The sequence below is a fragment of the Petaurus breviceps genome, unplaced genomic scaffold (genome assembly GCF_028583685.1).
Source record: "Petaurus breviceps papuanus isolate PSGF00001 unplaced genomic scaffold, PetGlider_PUasm1.0 90779, whole genome shotgun sequence".
NCBI lineage: Eukaryota > Metazoa > Chordata > Mammalia > Diprotodontia > Petauridae > Petaurus > Petaurus breviceps.
Genome location: NW_027187344.1, coordinates 4,644,747 through 4,660,858, shown reverse-complemented (window position 1 = coordinate 4,660,858; position 16,112 = coordinate 4,644,747). Strand labels below are relative to the sequence as shown.

General features: G+C 40.9%; 1 protein-coding gene across 1 annotated transcript in view; it reads left to right on the top strand.

Moving 5' to 3' along the window:
• Window positions 1–16,112, top strand: part of ADAMTS13 (ADAM metallopeptidase with thrombospondin type 1 motif 13) — a 54,409-nt gene that overhangs the window by 6,248 nt on the left and 32,049 nt on the right. The window contains exons 2-12 of the mRNA XM_069069173.1: window positions 14–130; window positions 638–704; window positions 2,122–2,405; window positions 3,847–3,988; window positions 6,565–6,704; window positions 11,390–11,473; window positions 11,604–11,728; window positions 11,991–12,137; window positions 12,655–12,792; window positions 13,034–13,184; window positions 13,699–13,803. Coding sequence (XP_068925274.1) covers window positions 56–130; window positions 638–704; window positions 2,122–2,405; window positions 3,847–3,988; window positions 6,565–6,704; window positions 11,390–11,473; window positions 11,604–11,728; window positions 11,991–12,137; window positions 12,655–12,792; window positions 13,034–13,184; window positions 13,699–13,803 — 1,458 coding nt within the window. The 5' untranslated portion in view covers window positions 14–55. The remainder of the gene's footprint in view (window positions 1–13; window positions 131–637; window positions 705–2,121; window positions 2,406–3,846; window positions 3,989–6,564; window positions 6,705–11,389; window positions 11,474–11,603; window positions 11,729–11,990; window positions 12,138–12,654; window positions 12,793–13,033; window positions 13,185–13,698; window positions 13,804–16,112) is intronic.

Here is a 16,112-nt window from a genome sequence, read left to right as displayed (position 1 = left end):
TTGTGTAATGCAGAGGGAAGACTTCAGCAAAGTGTGAGCTACTTTTTCTCTGGCCATGGTCAGCACATGGGTGATATTTGCTTCTGCTTTCTTCCTTCTGGGATCTTTCCAGCTTCCAGATTTTCAGGAGGTGAGTTTAATCCCTGGAAATAATAATATTTAGGGAATTAGGGTCCTTGAAAATCTGAAACCATGGATTGAAACTGACTTTTATCTTTCTAAATAAAGGAAACTTGGGAGATCACTTGGAGTCAGGAAGGTGTAGATTCCAATCTGGATTCTAAATTTAGATATATGATTATCAGCAATTTTCTTAAACTCTGAGCCTCAGTGTCTTCATCTATAAAATGAGGATAATAGTTGTAGTGTTTGCTTCAGGGTTATTGTAAGGCTCAAATGAGATAATGTTTGTACAGTGCTTTATAAACTTTATAGCAGTACACAGAAGTCAGCTATTATTCTTTGACATCAAGTTGTTTGGCATAAATTAGTCAGAAGTCAGAAATCCAGGGGATTAAAACCAGTCAATTGCAGAAGGAATATTGTCATCATTATGATCATTTCCTTTTATCTAGTCAAAGGTGAAAAATACATTTACTAAAATCTACCTGCTTCTTCCTCTCCCTTTCTCTTTCAGAGGTTCCTGATGGCTTTGGATCCAGAGAATATTTTCTTTTATTTTGGTGCTATTTCTACTCTAGAAGGTACTATTCTGTGGTGTCTTTTTAGAAAGGGAAACTTTACTATTTTTATCTTCCTTGGTAACTAGTTAAGTCAATATGTCTTTGATTTTCTTTTTTACATTCCCCACATTAGGCTAAGACACATGCTGCAAGGACCTTTTTCTTGGAAGTGTGTGTGAGGGGGAAGCTGCTTCTCTTCCTTGGACCAAGTATCTTCCTGCTAATTAAATACTTGCTGTTATCTTACTGACAAATATAAAGAAACACTATCTGAGTAGTTTCCAGGACAGAGCTAGAGATCTGACTCCAGAACTTTCTGTAAAAGAATCTTTTAAAATCTCAAAGCAAATTTCTGCTAACTAGTTTGGGCAAGTACTTTCCTTCTTCTAGGTTTCTGTGTCTCATCTATAAAAGGATGCAATTAGAATAATTCTCTAAAACCCCTTCAGCTTCTAACATTTTTGTGATTTAGGAAGGTTTATTTCTATTTATAGAAACTTAGATTTTATGCCTTTTTTTGTGGGAAATAAAGATGAATGGCATTGCCTAAATGTCTTTCTTTCTTTTTTTAGCCAAAGACATTTAATTATAATTAGTACAAAGTCTTTTCACTCTCATATATCAATACTTCTCTGATTGTTAATTGGGGATTTAGGAGCATGATAAATATTCTCATTATATGGAGTCCCTAGTCAAGAACAGGGAAGTAGGGGACTTTCTACTACTGAAATAGACTCGCTTGTTTCTTGCAGCCTTGTCCTACACTAGGAATATTCAATTAAAGCCTGCAGACATTGATTTAGCACCTCTAGTGTTCAACATCCAAGAGGTATTGTGGCATAGTGAACAAAGGCTTGGGTGTGGAGTCAGCAAGACCTTGTTCAGATCTGGCTTCTGAAACTTACTGACATGTGATCCTGGGCAAATATGTTACTTGGTCTTTGTGTGCCTTGGGGCTTGTGTTCCCACTAGGTCTTAGGTGGTTTTGTCCTGACTTGGTAAAGCCACACTGGGAGTCAGCATTGCTGACTAAAACACAGATCTTTGGGGTATTAGTGGCTTTGCCAGGCATTGTGACGTACTGGGGATACAGAGACAAAGAATCACAGTCTTTGCCCTCAAGGAGCTTACATTCTACCTAGGGGTGGAGGTGGGAGAGAATACAACATGTACACAGAGAAATATAATATCAAGTAGTTGAGGAGAAAGACAGTACTAAATTGGGACTATACCAAAGGTATGATCAGTTTGTACATGGCCTAGTCGGGAGAGGATGATAATTTTAAAGATGTGGGTCTTTAAAGATGGAGGCCTCCCTCTTCCTGCCAAGTAAATTCACCAAGGGAATTCAGTTTTGCCCATTTTCTCAACTGGAAAGAACTGCAGAAATGCTAAGCTAAGATTTCCTAACTCATACTGCCTATCTTGTTTCTTCCAGCCCTAGAGTTTGATGTGCTTCAGCTCAACTGCCTTTGTGAAGAACATCAGATCTCCAGGCTGCACTGTAAGACCCAGAGCTGCTCCTTCCAGGCCCTGGGAGAACTCTATACCTTCCAGTTCCCTGAAGAGCTCAGCCTCCTGATCCCATCTTTTACTAGTCAATGGGCTATTAACTCCTCTTTCTGGCTATTAAAACAATATCCAAACAGCTGCTTTACAGGAGGCAGGGTCCTGTTCCCCCCTGGGGCTGCTGCTAAGATTACTTACTGTGCTGGGCAGTTGGTGAGTGAATGCTATGATTATTAGGGGTTTCATCTTGTTAGCATTTGCCTATAGCTAGGTGGAATATATAGGGGGATGGGGAATGTTGAGGGTGAGCCTAGTATGATAGCCACTAGAACACAAAGTGGAAGGATGGGAAGAAGATTCTGTGAAAATGTGTATAATTACTTTTTCTCAACTCTGTTATTGAATGTATCTTACAGTGCTCCAGTTAATAAGTTGGTGAAGCTGGTAGTCAAAAGAACTGGGCTGTCAGGTTCATCTTGTCCAAGTCCTCATTTTACATATGAGGAAATTGAGGCCCATTGAGGTTAAGTCACTTGCCCAGGGACATGAAGGTGGTAATTAGCAGAGCTGGGATTCAAACCCAGGCCCTCTGATTTCGGATCCAGTGTTCTTTTCACTATACCATATTGTGCCTCTGTGTGGTTTTGTGATGTCAGCCGAGTTACTTTCCCTCTCTTGGTTTCATTTTTCTTTCCTCTAAGATGAGGGGCTTAGATACTATATCACTTTGGAGATACATTTCCAACTCAAAGATTCTGTGATTCTGCTAAGTTCTGTGATAAGTTCAGGAATATGTACCCACAAACCTAGAATCTCTTTTTACTCTTATACAGCAATGATCAAATAAAGAATTTTATCCTCGAAGCTTCTACACTAATCTCCTAAAGCCTAAATACTGTTGGCTTTAAAGGGTGATTTGGAGGAACTGTATTTGGATTGGAGTTTGTGACACTGAGCACAATCTTACTAAGGTCAACACCATGGGGTTCAATCCCTGTTCAGTTAGCATTTTAGGAATAGAAATTGGCATCCCCAGCCACCTTGCAAATATGAATTTGTGTTCATAAGGAGAAAGAGAAAGAGAGGGAAGATGAATTAGTATAAATCCATATTCACTGCTAGGCATATTAGCTCAGGAAATATCTTCTATAGGTAGTGGGGTCACTAGTGGCATTGTAGTGCTGTTGCAGTGATTTGGGATAATCCTGGGAGGGGGAGGTCAGAAAAGAAAAACCCACTGAAAGTTTGGATATAAGTCAGTGAAAAACCCTTATTGTTATGTTCCTCTGTCATCCAAGTAAGCTCTCTTCACTACAGCTGCCACATAATTTGTAGAGAGGAAAATGAAACAAGGGGAGTCATTCTGGAGTGCAAACTTTTGCTAAGTATGAGGTATACATAAATAACAGAATATGCAATTTGCAGATATGGATTTGCAATATCTTACAACCTAGTTTATCACTATAAGAAGAACTCTGGTGAGGAAGAAAACATAATAAAAGGCTTTGTAAGCAGCAGTGGGAGGGAGGAAATCTAAGCCTAGAATGTGTTCCATCTATGCTAACATGGAGAATAATTCTGAGATGATCTCAAGAAAGGGAAGATAAAGGGTCATACTTTCTTTGCTTCCACATTTTTTTCTTCTTTTTATCAGCAAGGGGAGGTCATAGTGAGGGGTGAGCAGCTTTACATTCAACCTCTGAAGAGTGAGCACTGGAGCCTGGTGCCAGACTGCAGTCATGCCCAGCCCCACCTCATTTATAAGATCTCCCAGAAGGCATCAGGGGCCCTACAAGGTACCATACTCCTTCCTCAGATAGAAAGACAGCTTCTAGGAAAGTTCTGTGGCAAAGCAGCTTCTTATCCTCGTAGGTCTTATGTTGTTGTTGTTAAATCATTTCAATTGTGTCCTACTCTTCATGACCCCATTTGGAGTTTTCTTGGCAAAAATATTAGAGCAGTTTGCCATTTCCTTCTCCAGCCCATTTTACAGGTGAGGAAACTGAGACAAACAGAGTTTAGTGACTTGCTCAGGGTCACACAACTAGTAAGTGTCTGAGAACAGATTTGAACTCATGAAGATGAGTCTTTCAGATTCCAGCCCTAGTGCTCTGTGCACTATGGTATCACCTAGCTACCCCTAGGGCTTATAAAACTCCCCATATTTGTTGGAGACTTCCTGGCATCATTTGAAATGCATCTGACTTCCAGACAGAGGCATTTTTCTTCTAGGTTAATGCCCTCCAAGGAAACATGCTGCGAGGTGGATGGGTGAGGATATTTCTCTACACTCTCCAGTTTGTGCAGCCTACTGGGTCATCCAATTCTCTAACACTATGCCCTGATATTACAGAAGAAACTATAACCAGTCCCATTTCCTTCAAACCAGGAAGCAACATCACAATATATTAAATAGGCCAAAATCCTAGTTAATTGAGCTATACTAATAAGTCTAGATCAATCAATCAATAAACATTATTAAGCAGCTTTGATGTTCCTGACACATAGTTGTAGGCACTAGGAATACAAAGACAAAAAAAATTATATAGTCCCTGTTCTCAAGGAACTACTTCTATCCGGGAGATAATATGTAGATAAATAACTATATACAAAATAAATACTAGGTAAATTTTTTGGGGGGAGAGGAACTTAGTAGCTATAGGAATCAGGAAAGTCTTCCTGAAAAAGGTTGCCTTGAGCAGAGTTTTGCAACTAGCTAGAATAAGGAAAGTGATTTGCACCCTCCCTTCAGAGTTGTTCCGAGGCTAAGTGACTTTGAACCCAGGAGGAAGCAACATCCATTTTAAAGTGGTCTCCAATTTTGGAGTTTGGAAGAATTCAATATAAGTGTGAACAAGGCCAATTCAATCTTTGGGAGAAAAAAGGACTGTTTATTCAAGATAATTTGAAGGGCAAGGCAAAACTGGCCTGTTCCAAAGTAATCCACCGCATTCACAAACCAGTGTAATTTGGCACCATTCTTTCCTCTCTGATCTGAAATCCCTATCACCAAAGTCATTGATGGTTTAGACAACAAAGGCTAAAGGGAGAAGGGGGGGGGGTCTCCTTCAGAAGACTTCATAATGAATATGTTAAGTGCCTTCTTAGCATGGCTTAAACAATAGAATACTAGCTTTAGAGTGAGACTTGGGTTCAAATACTGTTCCTGACCCATCTTAACTTCTCAGTGCCTCAGGCAACTCATTAAGACTTTAAGTTACCGAGGGGCAGCTAGGTGATAAGGTGGATAGAACACCCCTGCAGTTAGGAGGACCTGAGTTCAGGTCCTTACAAGCTGTGTGGAGCTGGGTAAATTGCTTAATCTTGATTGCCTCAAAAAAAAAATTATTGGTCTAGACCCCCCACCCAAAACAAAACAAAACACTCAAAAACCTGAATACTCTCCTCTATTTTTCTTCCATTAACATGTTCAGATTTGAACCTGCCAAATCACTTTGACAGCTGAATGAAAGTTTGAGTCAGGGCAATGAAGGACCTGTACTAGGATGCATTGTCATTATCGTAAAAGAAAAGGGGGAAGTATCTGAGAAATGTTTCGAAGGAAGAATCTGCAGGTCTTGACAACTGATTGGCTGTGGGAGTAAGAGAGAGTAAGGAAGGAGACGTGTCCATTGCAAGCCTGCGTAACTGGAGGGATGGTGGTGCTTTTGACAGCAGCTTGGAAAAGCCTTAATAAAAGGCTGTGCAATAGCTGCCCTGGGGGATCCTTCCACCATTGAGGACTTCTGGTGGAGGCTTCCATAAGCCTTTTATTTAGACCTCTCTTAGCATGCAGCCTAGAAAGTCACTGAGTTCTCTGGGCAGTTACAGAGAGAAGAGTTCACTTGTCCAGGTCCATGATACTACCTTGCTAAGCACTGATTGGGATCAGATCTCAGCTAGAACATTTGTTTACACTTTTTTTTATGTTGTTGTTTGGTTGGGTTCAACTCTTCATGACCCCATTTGAGTTTTTCTTGGCAAAGATACTGGAGTAGTTTGCCATTTCCTTCTCCAGATCATTTTACAAATGAGGAAACTGAAACAAACAGGGTTAAGTGACTTGCCCAGGGTCACATAGCTAGTAAGTGTCTGAAGAGGGATTTGAACTCTGGTCTTACTGATTCTAGGCCCAACACTCTATTCACTTGGATACCTAGCTGTTTACCCTGTACTTCCCTATAGAGTGCTCTGCAAATTCCCTGTAACCTATAGGACCCTAGGCTAGGAAGGCTTCTGGATTGCCTTGAATTTGGGAAGCATCTTTGAAAGTGGGGGAACAAAACCACTTAAACCTTATTTCCTAAATCTAGTACTTTATGAGGGACTTTATTCTGCCCTGACCACTACCCTGTTGGCGTTCTGCACACAGCTAATAAACTTTCTCCTCGGATCTCCAAGCGGGCCCTAGGAAGTGTCAAACATCTGGAGCTATTGGTTGCAGTGGGCCATGATGTATATGAGTACCACAAGGAAGACACAGAGAGATATATCCTCACCAACCTCAATATTGTGAGTGATTTCCAAAGCAGGGCTCAGATCATATTGTCTTTGAAACATTTGAATAACTCTTATTTAAATACAGTACTCTAAGACTAACCTTACAGAGGGCTTTTGGTGGGAAGCATTTCAGGGAAATGCTGAAGAAGTCTTTGGAATTAAATGTTGTCTTTGTAGCCATGGGAGAGGTTGTCCTTTCTGTCCCCCTAACCATTTACCTGACTTTTATCATTGACTAGCCACCCATTTCTCACATTCTGAAATTTGGTGAGTTGTATTTACCCTCTGCAGAGGTTTGTTTACCCTCTTCAAATCATTCATGATTTTATAGAGCAATTCCAATAACCAAGGCAGTGGACTGAGTCCCCCCCTCTCCTCTTACTGAGACAGTAAGCAATCAGACTTGGGTTATACATGTGCAATCATGTAAAACATTTCCATATTTGTCATTATGTACAAGAAGAGTCAAAGAAAAGAAAAAAAAAGAAAGTGAAAAATAGCATGTTTCGGTTTGTATTCAAACAATAACAATTCTTTGTCTGGAGGTAGATAGTATGCTTCATCACTAGTTCTTTGGGATTGTCTTGGATCATTTTTTTTGCTGAGAATAACTAAGTCATTCACAGTTGTTTATTGTACAATATTGCTGTTACTGTGTACAGTGTTGTCCTGGTTCTGTTCATTTCACTTTTCATTAGTTCATGTAAGTCTTTCCTGGTTTTTCTGAAATCATCCTGCTTGTCATTTCTTTTTTTTTTTTGTAGTTTACTTTTATTTATTAGTTTTTAGTTTACATCATTCATTTCCACAAGATTTTGAGTTACAAATTTTCTGCCCATTTTTCCCCTACCCACCACCCCAAAACAGCAATCCCACTGAATATCCCCTCTTCCAATCTGCTCTCTCCTATATCTTCCCCAATCCCTCTTCCAACTTTCTAGTAGGCCATGGTGGATCTCTATGCCCCAGTGCCTGTATATCTTATTTCCCAGTTACATGTAAAATAATAATAATATACATTTTTTGAACATTTGATTTTAAACCTTTGAATTCTAGATTCTTTCCCTACCTCCCTCGTCACCCACCCTTACTGGGAAGATAAACAATTCAATATAGGTTGTACATGTGTAGCTATGCAAAACATTTCCATAGTGGATATATTGTGAAAGACTGATTATATTTCCCTCCATCCCATCCCACCCCACTTGTTCTATTTTCTACTTTGATCCTGTCCTTTTTCAAAAGTGGATGCCTCTAACTTCCCTCCCCACCCCAGTCTGCCCTCCCTTCTATCATCCCCCCTCTCATCCCCTTGCCCCCTACTCTCCTATAGGGTGAGATAGCTTATTTAGTGTGTATGTCATTTCCTCCCTAAGCCAAATTCATTGAGAATAAGATTGACTCATTCCCTTTTGCCTTCCTGTTCTTCTCCTCCATTGTAACAGTTTTCCCTTGCCTCTTCTATATGAGATAATTTACCCCATTCTATCTCTCCCCATCTCCTCTCATTATATTCCTCTCTCACCTCTCAATTTCACCTTTTAAGTATCATCCCTTCCTATTCAATTGGTCCTGTGCCCTCTGTCTATGTATACCTGTACACATATATACACACACTCACATATGTATTCATATGCCCATATACCCTCCTATATAGACATATATATGTATGTATACACATATATATATATTTCTATTCCCTTCAACTATTCTCATACTGAGAAAAGTTTCATAAGTTACATTATCATTTTTCCATGTATGAATATAAGTAGTTCAACTTTGATAAGTTCTTTATGATTTCTTTTCCCTGTTTACCTTCTCATGGTTCTCTTATTTCTTGTATCTGAATGTCAAATTTTCTATTCAACTCTGGTTTTTCATCAAGAATGCTTGAAAGTCCTCTATTTCATTGACTGACCATATTTTCCCCTGAAACACGATACTCAGTTTTTCTGGGTAGGTGATTCTTGGTTTTAATCCCAGCTCCTTTGACCTCTGGAATATCATATTCCAAGCCCTTCTATCCCTCAGTGTAGAAGCTGCCAGATCCTGTGTTATACTGATTGTGTTTCCACAGTATTCAAATTGTTTCTTCCTGGTTGCTTGTAATATTTTCTCCTTGATCTGGGAATTCTGGAACCTGGCTATAATATTTCTAGGAGTTTTCTTTTTGGGATCTTTTTCAGGAGTTGATGGGTAGATTCTTTCAACCACTATTTTGCCCTCTGGTTCTAAGACATCAGGGCGATTTTCCTTGAGAATTTCTTGGAGGATGATTTCTAGATTCTTTTTTTGATAGTGGCTTTCAGGCAGTCCAATAATTTTAAAATTATCTCTCCTGGATCTATTTTCAAGGTCAGTGGTTTTTCCAATGAGATATATCACATTTCTTCTATTTTTTCATTTGTTTGGATCTGTTTAATAGTATCTTGATTTCTCATGAAGTCACTAGCTTCCTTTTGATCCAGTCTAATTCTGAAGGAATGTGTCTCTTCAGTGAGCTTTTGAGATTCTTTTTCCATCTGGCAAATTTGGCTTTTTAAGGCATTCTTCTCCTCATTTGGCTTTTTGCCATTTGAGTTACTCTATTTTTTAAGGTGTTATTTTCTTCAGTTGGGTTGTTGACTCTCACTTCATAATTTTCTTGCATCACTCTCATTTCTCTTCCCAATTTTTCCTCCACTTCTCTTATTTGGTTTTCAAAATCTTTCTTAAGCTCCTCTATGGCTTGTAAGCAGCTTATTCTTTTCTAGGAAGCTTCTGGTGCAGGAATTCTGACTTCACTGTCTTCCTCCTATTCCATGCCCCAATCCTTTTTGTCCCCCAAAAAGGAGTCCAAAGTCAGGTTACTATGCTTACCTTGCTTCCTTTGTTTGCTCACATTGCCACTCAATTACTTGACTTTTGGGCTTTTTTTTGCCACAGTAGAACTCTGCTACCAGAGGGGGGAGCTTTGTCCAAAATTTCTGAGGTTTTCTCAGCTGCTGGAGCTATTAGTTGGGTGCCTTCTCTGAAGCCTCCCCATGCTCTGGCAAACTGGTCACCAGTTTGGTCACCCAGGACCTCCACCCTAGACCGCAATCCAGATCCAAGCAGGTTAAAGCAAGAGCAATTACCTCTTAGACTGGATGTTTCGTCCCCCTACAATCTGCAGGCCAGGAGCTCTGAAGCAGCCACATGGCAGTGGCTGCATGGCCATTTTGCCTCAGCCACTTCTCTCCCCAGGGACAAAGGCCAACTGCACTCCTGAATTCCCAGGTCCCAAAATCCACACACTGCACTGACCTCTCACTTTGTCCTTAGCATCTATGGGTTGATAATTCTGCAAACCACCACAACTGCTGGTGATCTGAAGTCCCTCCAGCCCCAGCTGGTTGTGGCCGCCCTGAGGGCTAAAACCTCCAGCTCACTTGGGGCTGGGCTTGGCTCCCAGAGTGCTGCACTGGCTGCTTCCTGCTGGCCTGCTGGGCTGTCTTCAGCGGGAGGTTAGCTTCTCTGTGTCATTTTGTGGGTTCTGTAGCTACAAAGTTTGTTCATTTTTTACATGAATTGGAGGAGTCACCTTTTACATGAATTGGAGGAGGTGGAAGCAGGAGCCCCTTGTAAGTCCTGTTTTTACTCTGCCATCTTGACTCTGCCCCTGCTTGTCATTTCTTATAGAACAATAATATTTCATCACAATCATAAAGCACATCTTGTTTAGCCATTTCCCAATTGATGGGCATCCCTTTCATTTCCAATTTTAACTACCATGAAAAGAGCTACTATAAATATTTTTGTTAACCTCATTTTATAAAGGTTCAACCAGTAGTATATGAAGGTTGCATTTCAGTTTCCACATCTATAAAATTAGAGTGTTGAACTATATAATTTCCAAAGGACCTTCTAGCTGTAATATGCCATGGTTCTTAGGTGATTTGTCCAAAATCCCCTAAGTAAGTCCAAAGCAGACCTAGGCTCAAGTTAAGGTCTTCTGACACTTAGTCCACTGAGGTACAAACACTTCACTTTTCTGCTTTGTCATTGTTAGTTTTGTTGTTGCTATTGTTCAGTCATTTTTCAGTTTCGACTGAGTCTTCATGACCCCATTTAGGGTTTTCTTGGCAGAAATACTGGAGTGGTTTGCCATTTCCTTCTTCAGCTCATTTTACAGATGAAGAAACTGAGGCAAACAGGGTTAAGTGAAATTGTCCAGGGTTACACAGGTAGTATGTATCTGAGGCCAGATTTGAACTGAGGAAGATGAGTCTTCTTGACTCCAGGACCAGTGCTCTATCTACTTTACTACCTAACTGCCCAATTACTTATTAATAATAACTGTTATGTCAATCCTCTCTCCCTCTAAGATGCAGCTCAGACACCGTCTTCTGGATGAAGCATTTCCTGAGCTCCCAACAACTAGTGTTTTCCCTTCCATAGTATTTTGTATTTAACTACTGTGTGTACACACACATATAAATATATATATTTAATTATTAACTTTATATTTATGCAGGTATTTTTATATGTTGTCTCTTCCATTAGAATGGAAAGCTTCTTGTGAATAGAGATAATTTTATTCTTTATACTTGTATCTTTAGCACCTAATTGCTCTGGCACATAGTAGGTCCTTAATAGATACTTGTTGATTGCTTGTCAGAATAAGGTCTCTTTACTTCCAACTCTTTTCATCTCTTTTCTGCTTCACTTCTTAACAGGGGGCAGAACTGCTGAGAGATGTTTCCCTAGCAGCCCAATTCCGAGTTCACCTGATAAAGATGATCATTCTGACTGAACCAGAGGTAGGATGCAGATTGAATTCAGAAAGCAGCCCCTTTGTCCTGCTGCCCATCTCCTAGCCAGTGACATAGACATGCTGACTTCAGAGGCCCTTTGTTGGAGGGCCTCCTTCTTCTCTACTCCTTCCCTCAGACTGATCTGAACATTACCACCAATCTCACCTCCTCACTGCTCAGTGTGTGTGAATGGAGTCAGAGGATCAATCCCCAGGATGACACCCACCCACTCCATGCTGACTTAGTCCTCTATATCACAAGGTAACTAAATTACCCACTCTAGAAGACTTGGAGAGCCAAAAAGCTGGCATGAGATACTGCTTTTCCTAGGTCTCACTCCTATTCTCTTAACCACAACTCCAACATGCTTTCAGTAGCAATGATTTGAGAAGTGGAAAAGCAGCTTGGAAAACTCCCAAGGACTCTCAAAGCTGGGGGAGACCTTGTCTGCATCTGTCCTGTCTGTTTGCTCTATCAGTGCCTTTCCATGATCTTGCCCCTATGAGCTATCTTTCTTTTGGAGGTTTGATCTGGAGCTGTCAGATGGCAACAAGCAGGTACGGGGGGTGACCCAGCTTGGGGGTGCTTGCTCCTCCTCCTGGAACTGCCTTATCACGGAAGACACGGGCTTTGATCTGGGGGTCACCATTGCTCATGAGATTGGGCATAGGTATGTGATATCCCTCTAGCCCTCAGAAAGAGTAGGGGAAGTCGTAGGAAGTAAAATCTATGGGAGAGCCAGAATGACTCCAGAAATGAAATATGGCAGAAGAGTTAACATTGGCTAGATGTGGGACTGGGGAATAAAATGAGATTTAGGACTGAGGAGGTTGGAAAGGTAATGGGAAAAATTGCCAGGTACCCCAATGGGAGATATACTGCATAGCTCCAGTGATTGGGGAAGGTAAGCATTTTATTAGGAAAGTTTCAGGAGAATGTTTATAAGGGGAATAGGAAGTTGGTCACCTTGTAGCTCCAATGATGGAGAACTGTCACATGGGTCTCAGTCCACTGGAGGCTGGTAAAGTCAAAGAAAAGCTGGTATCTGGCTGGTCATAAAACATATCCTAGATGGGAATGGAGAAGGGGAAAGGAGGATGTGGTTCACCATTGAAGAAGGCAAGTACAAAAAAATTTCCCCTAGAAAAGGACCAAATGGGTCCTAATCACTTTGTCCTTGACTGCAGCTTTGGTATTGATCATGATGGGGCTGAGGAAAACAGCTGCAGTGGCAATGACTATGTCATGGCTCCTGGTGGTACCCCGAACAGCATTGGCCTCACGTGGTCAGAGTGCAGCCGGGAGCAGTTTCTGCGCTTTGTTAGGTAATGAGAGCTGAGGCCATTCCTTTACTACCTGGTATCCTGTGTGAATAAAGAGGGAGTAGCAGACAGGTGGGATAGGAAGGGACCTTCTGACTTGATGTTTAGTGAGTTCTGATCTTTAATGATCCTGAAAGCAAATCTAACCCTGCCGTGGGGACTATCCGTGAGATGGGTGGGGGCCTATTGGCTTGGGAAACCTTGGAATAAGTGGGAAGGTAAAGTCTGCTGGGATCTGTGCCAGCACAGGGAAGGCAAGCTGTGTGAATGATCTGCCTCACCTGGAAGGAACAATTCCCCGGGCAGAGCCTGGCCTCTACTATGGAGCAGATGAGCAGTGCAGAGTTGCCTTTGGGAGTGCTGCTGTTGCCTGCACCTTCTCCAGGGATGATGTTGTAGGTAGAAGCTTGTATATGTTTTGATCTCTCCCCTCTCCTACCCTGTATCAGCCCCTGATCTTTCTTCTCTCATTTGCCCAAACTTTTCCATCATCCATCCCCAACTACACTTGCCCTGATAATCTCTTATCATAGAATCATAGACTTAAAACTAGAAGAAATCTTATGAGGTTACTGAGTTCACCGCTCCCCCCCCCCCATTTAACACATGAAGAAACTGAGACCCAGAGAGTTTTAGTGACTTACCTGGGTCATAGAGCTAGTGAATGTTTAAGGCTTGGATTTAAACCCAAGTCTTTCTGACTCCAAGCCCAATGCCCTAGCTACCATAGAACATTACCTCTCTGGAAGTATCCAGTTCCCCACATCTCTTTCCCTGATGCAGAGTGGTCCGGCATCAGCAATAGAACATAGAGGTACCTTGTGTTGCACCCTGACCTTGTAGCCCACAACAAAGATGGACCTTACAAGTGTAGTTTCAGATTTGCAGCTTTCTCTCATCCCTTTTCAGGATATGTGCCAAGTTCTCTCCTGCCATACAGACCCTCTGGACCAAACCAGCTGCAGTCGCATCCTTATCCCACTCCTAGATGGAACTGAATGTGGAGTCAATAAGGTAAAAAGCAAGATGTGCATTACATGTTTAAAGAGGATGCAGAATTAACTCAGTTTGAAGGGTGAAGGCAGGAGGAATGGTTGCTTGAGAAAAATATACTGCTGGTACACCACATACTTTTAGTGATGAACCTCTCTTTGCCCAGTTCCATGTCTCCTCATTGAGTGGGATCTCTGTTGTGATGTAGGGATAAGGAAAGACAGATTACTGCTTTAGACTGAGTTCGTAGGAATGCTGCATCTTTGTGGGGAGGGATAGCTATCAAATACCAGAGTGTGATCCTCAGCTTTGCTGTTCAGAAACTTATTTTTATCAGATTGCCCAAGGATGAGCAGAGCCTGATACATTAACCCAGTGCAGAAGGAATGAATTTAATAAGCCAGCAGGTCAATTTATTAAGTTACAATGGGATATCTATGCCAGGCGAGTTAGCTAGGACTGGTTGTTTTCAGGAGGCTTAGTGAGGACTGGGAAGGTACTCCCTTGGCTCGGGGCTGGAAAAATGGGAATTGCTCTGATACTTAGTTGATAGTTTTTTCCCTCCCTATTTGGTGCCTCAAAGGAGTGACTGACTGTCTTATCTCATCCATTTCTGTGTACAGAAACATTCCAAGAAGTTACTTTTCTATTATACACAGTCAAGTCTAATATCATCAGCTGACTTACAGTTACATAGAGCTCAACAATTCAACAAATATTAAGTGCCTATTATGTGCAAGGCACTGGGGTTAAAAAGATTAAACAGTGGCACAGCCTTTGCCCTCAAGGGGCTTACATTCTACTGCAGAGTGGTGACAAACATCTACATGAAATAACAAACTGGAATGTGATAAGGGCAAAGTTGAACTCATATCCATCTTAGAATAGTACCCTATGGAGCATAAATGTTTTTAAAGAAAACCTTAATTCAGTTTTACTGTAGGAGGCACTCTCTTAATAGATGGCTAAATGTTTTTTTCTGCATTTAGTCAACTCTAACATATATACATCATTAAAAACTAACAATCAATAGGAAGAAAAATATTAGTTTTATCATATACTTCACTAATGCAATTTTCCTCTCTTATGAGATGTATTTGTTGAATGTCAATCATAGTACTCCAAGAAAATTGGAGGAGGGTATATTCAGTGCTGTGGTAGTAAACTGTTTAACAACTGACTTTCTGAAAAAGGCGCAACTCACTTTTGAGTTTAATCTGCATTGTTAACATTTTCTCTATCACTTTCTTGTGTCGACAATCAACAAAACAGTAAATTAAACCCTGAGTTCTACATTTTGTTATTATTCAATTGTTTCAGTTGTGTCTGACTCTGTGACCCCATTTGGGGTTTTCTTGGCAAAGTTACTGGAGTAGTTTGCCATTTCCTTTTTCAGCTCATTTTACAGATAAGGAAACTGAGGCAAACAGAGTTAAGTGACTTGCCCAGGGTCACACAAGTATCTGAGGCCAGATTTGGACTGAGGAAGATGAATCCTCCTGACTCCAGACTGGGCACCCTATCCACTATCCTACCTATTGAAGTATAAATTCACAAACTGAAAATTTAACAGTGGTTAGAGCTAGTTCCAACACAGTACTTACTAGAAGCCTTGCTGAGCATCTCCCTTCTAGCTTACTTTTCCTAGGAAATCTCCTTATTTTCACTACTGTTTACTACAGTTTCTTTTAAAAAAATTTTTTTTTAAAGCAATCGGGGTTAAGTAACTTGCTCAAGGTTACACAGCTAGTTATTTCTGGGTGTGGTGCTAAGTATCTGAGCCCAGATTTGATCCCCAGGTCATCCCAACACTGGAGCCAGTGATCTTACTTGCTGAGCCACCTGGGCGCCCCTACAGTTTCTTATTTCCTTTATTTAATCTAAGTCATTATTCTCTCTTTCTATTAATTTTAAATGGGGGTGTGTTTGTATGTATCAGCATAGGTAGTACTGGTATACCATCTACTCTGGAGCTACTTCCCCAACTTCCTTTTGCCCTGTCCCCCCAGGTCCTTAGAAATCAGCTGCTACTCCTACTCAGGCTTCCAGGGGTAACATCAAGGACCTGGGTTTCTAGTAATTTGCTCATAATGTGACCCAAAGGGTAGACTTTCAGCTCTTGGTTACTGGAAATCCATTTTGAGTACATAGCTAGTATTCTTCTCAGATGTAAAAGGTTTGTTGAACAAATCAATCAATAAACATTTGTTAATCACCTACTATGCACCAGGCAGTGTGCTAAGTGTTGGGGATACAAAAAGAGACAAAGCAGTCCCTACCCTCAAGGAGTAGATATCTTTTTGTTTAACCTTTTTTTGTTTTGCCTCTAT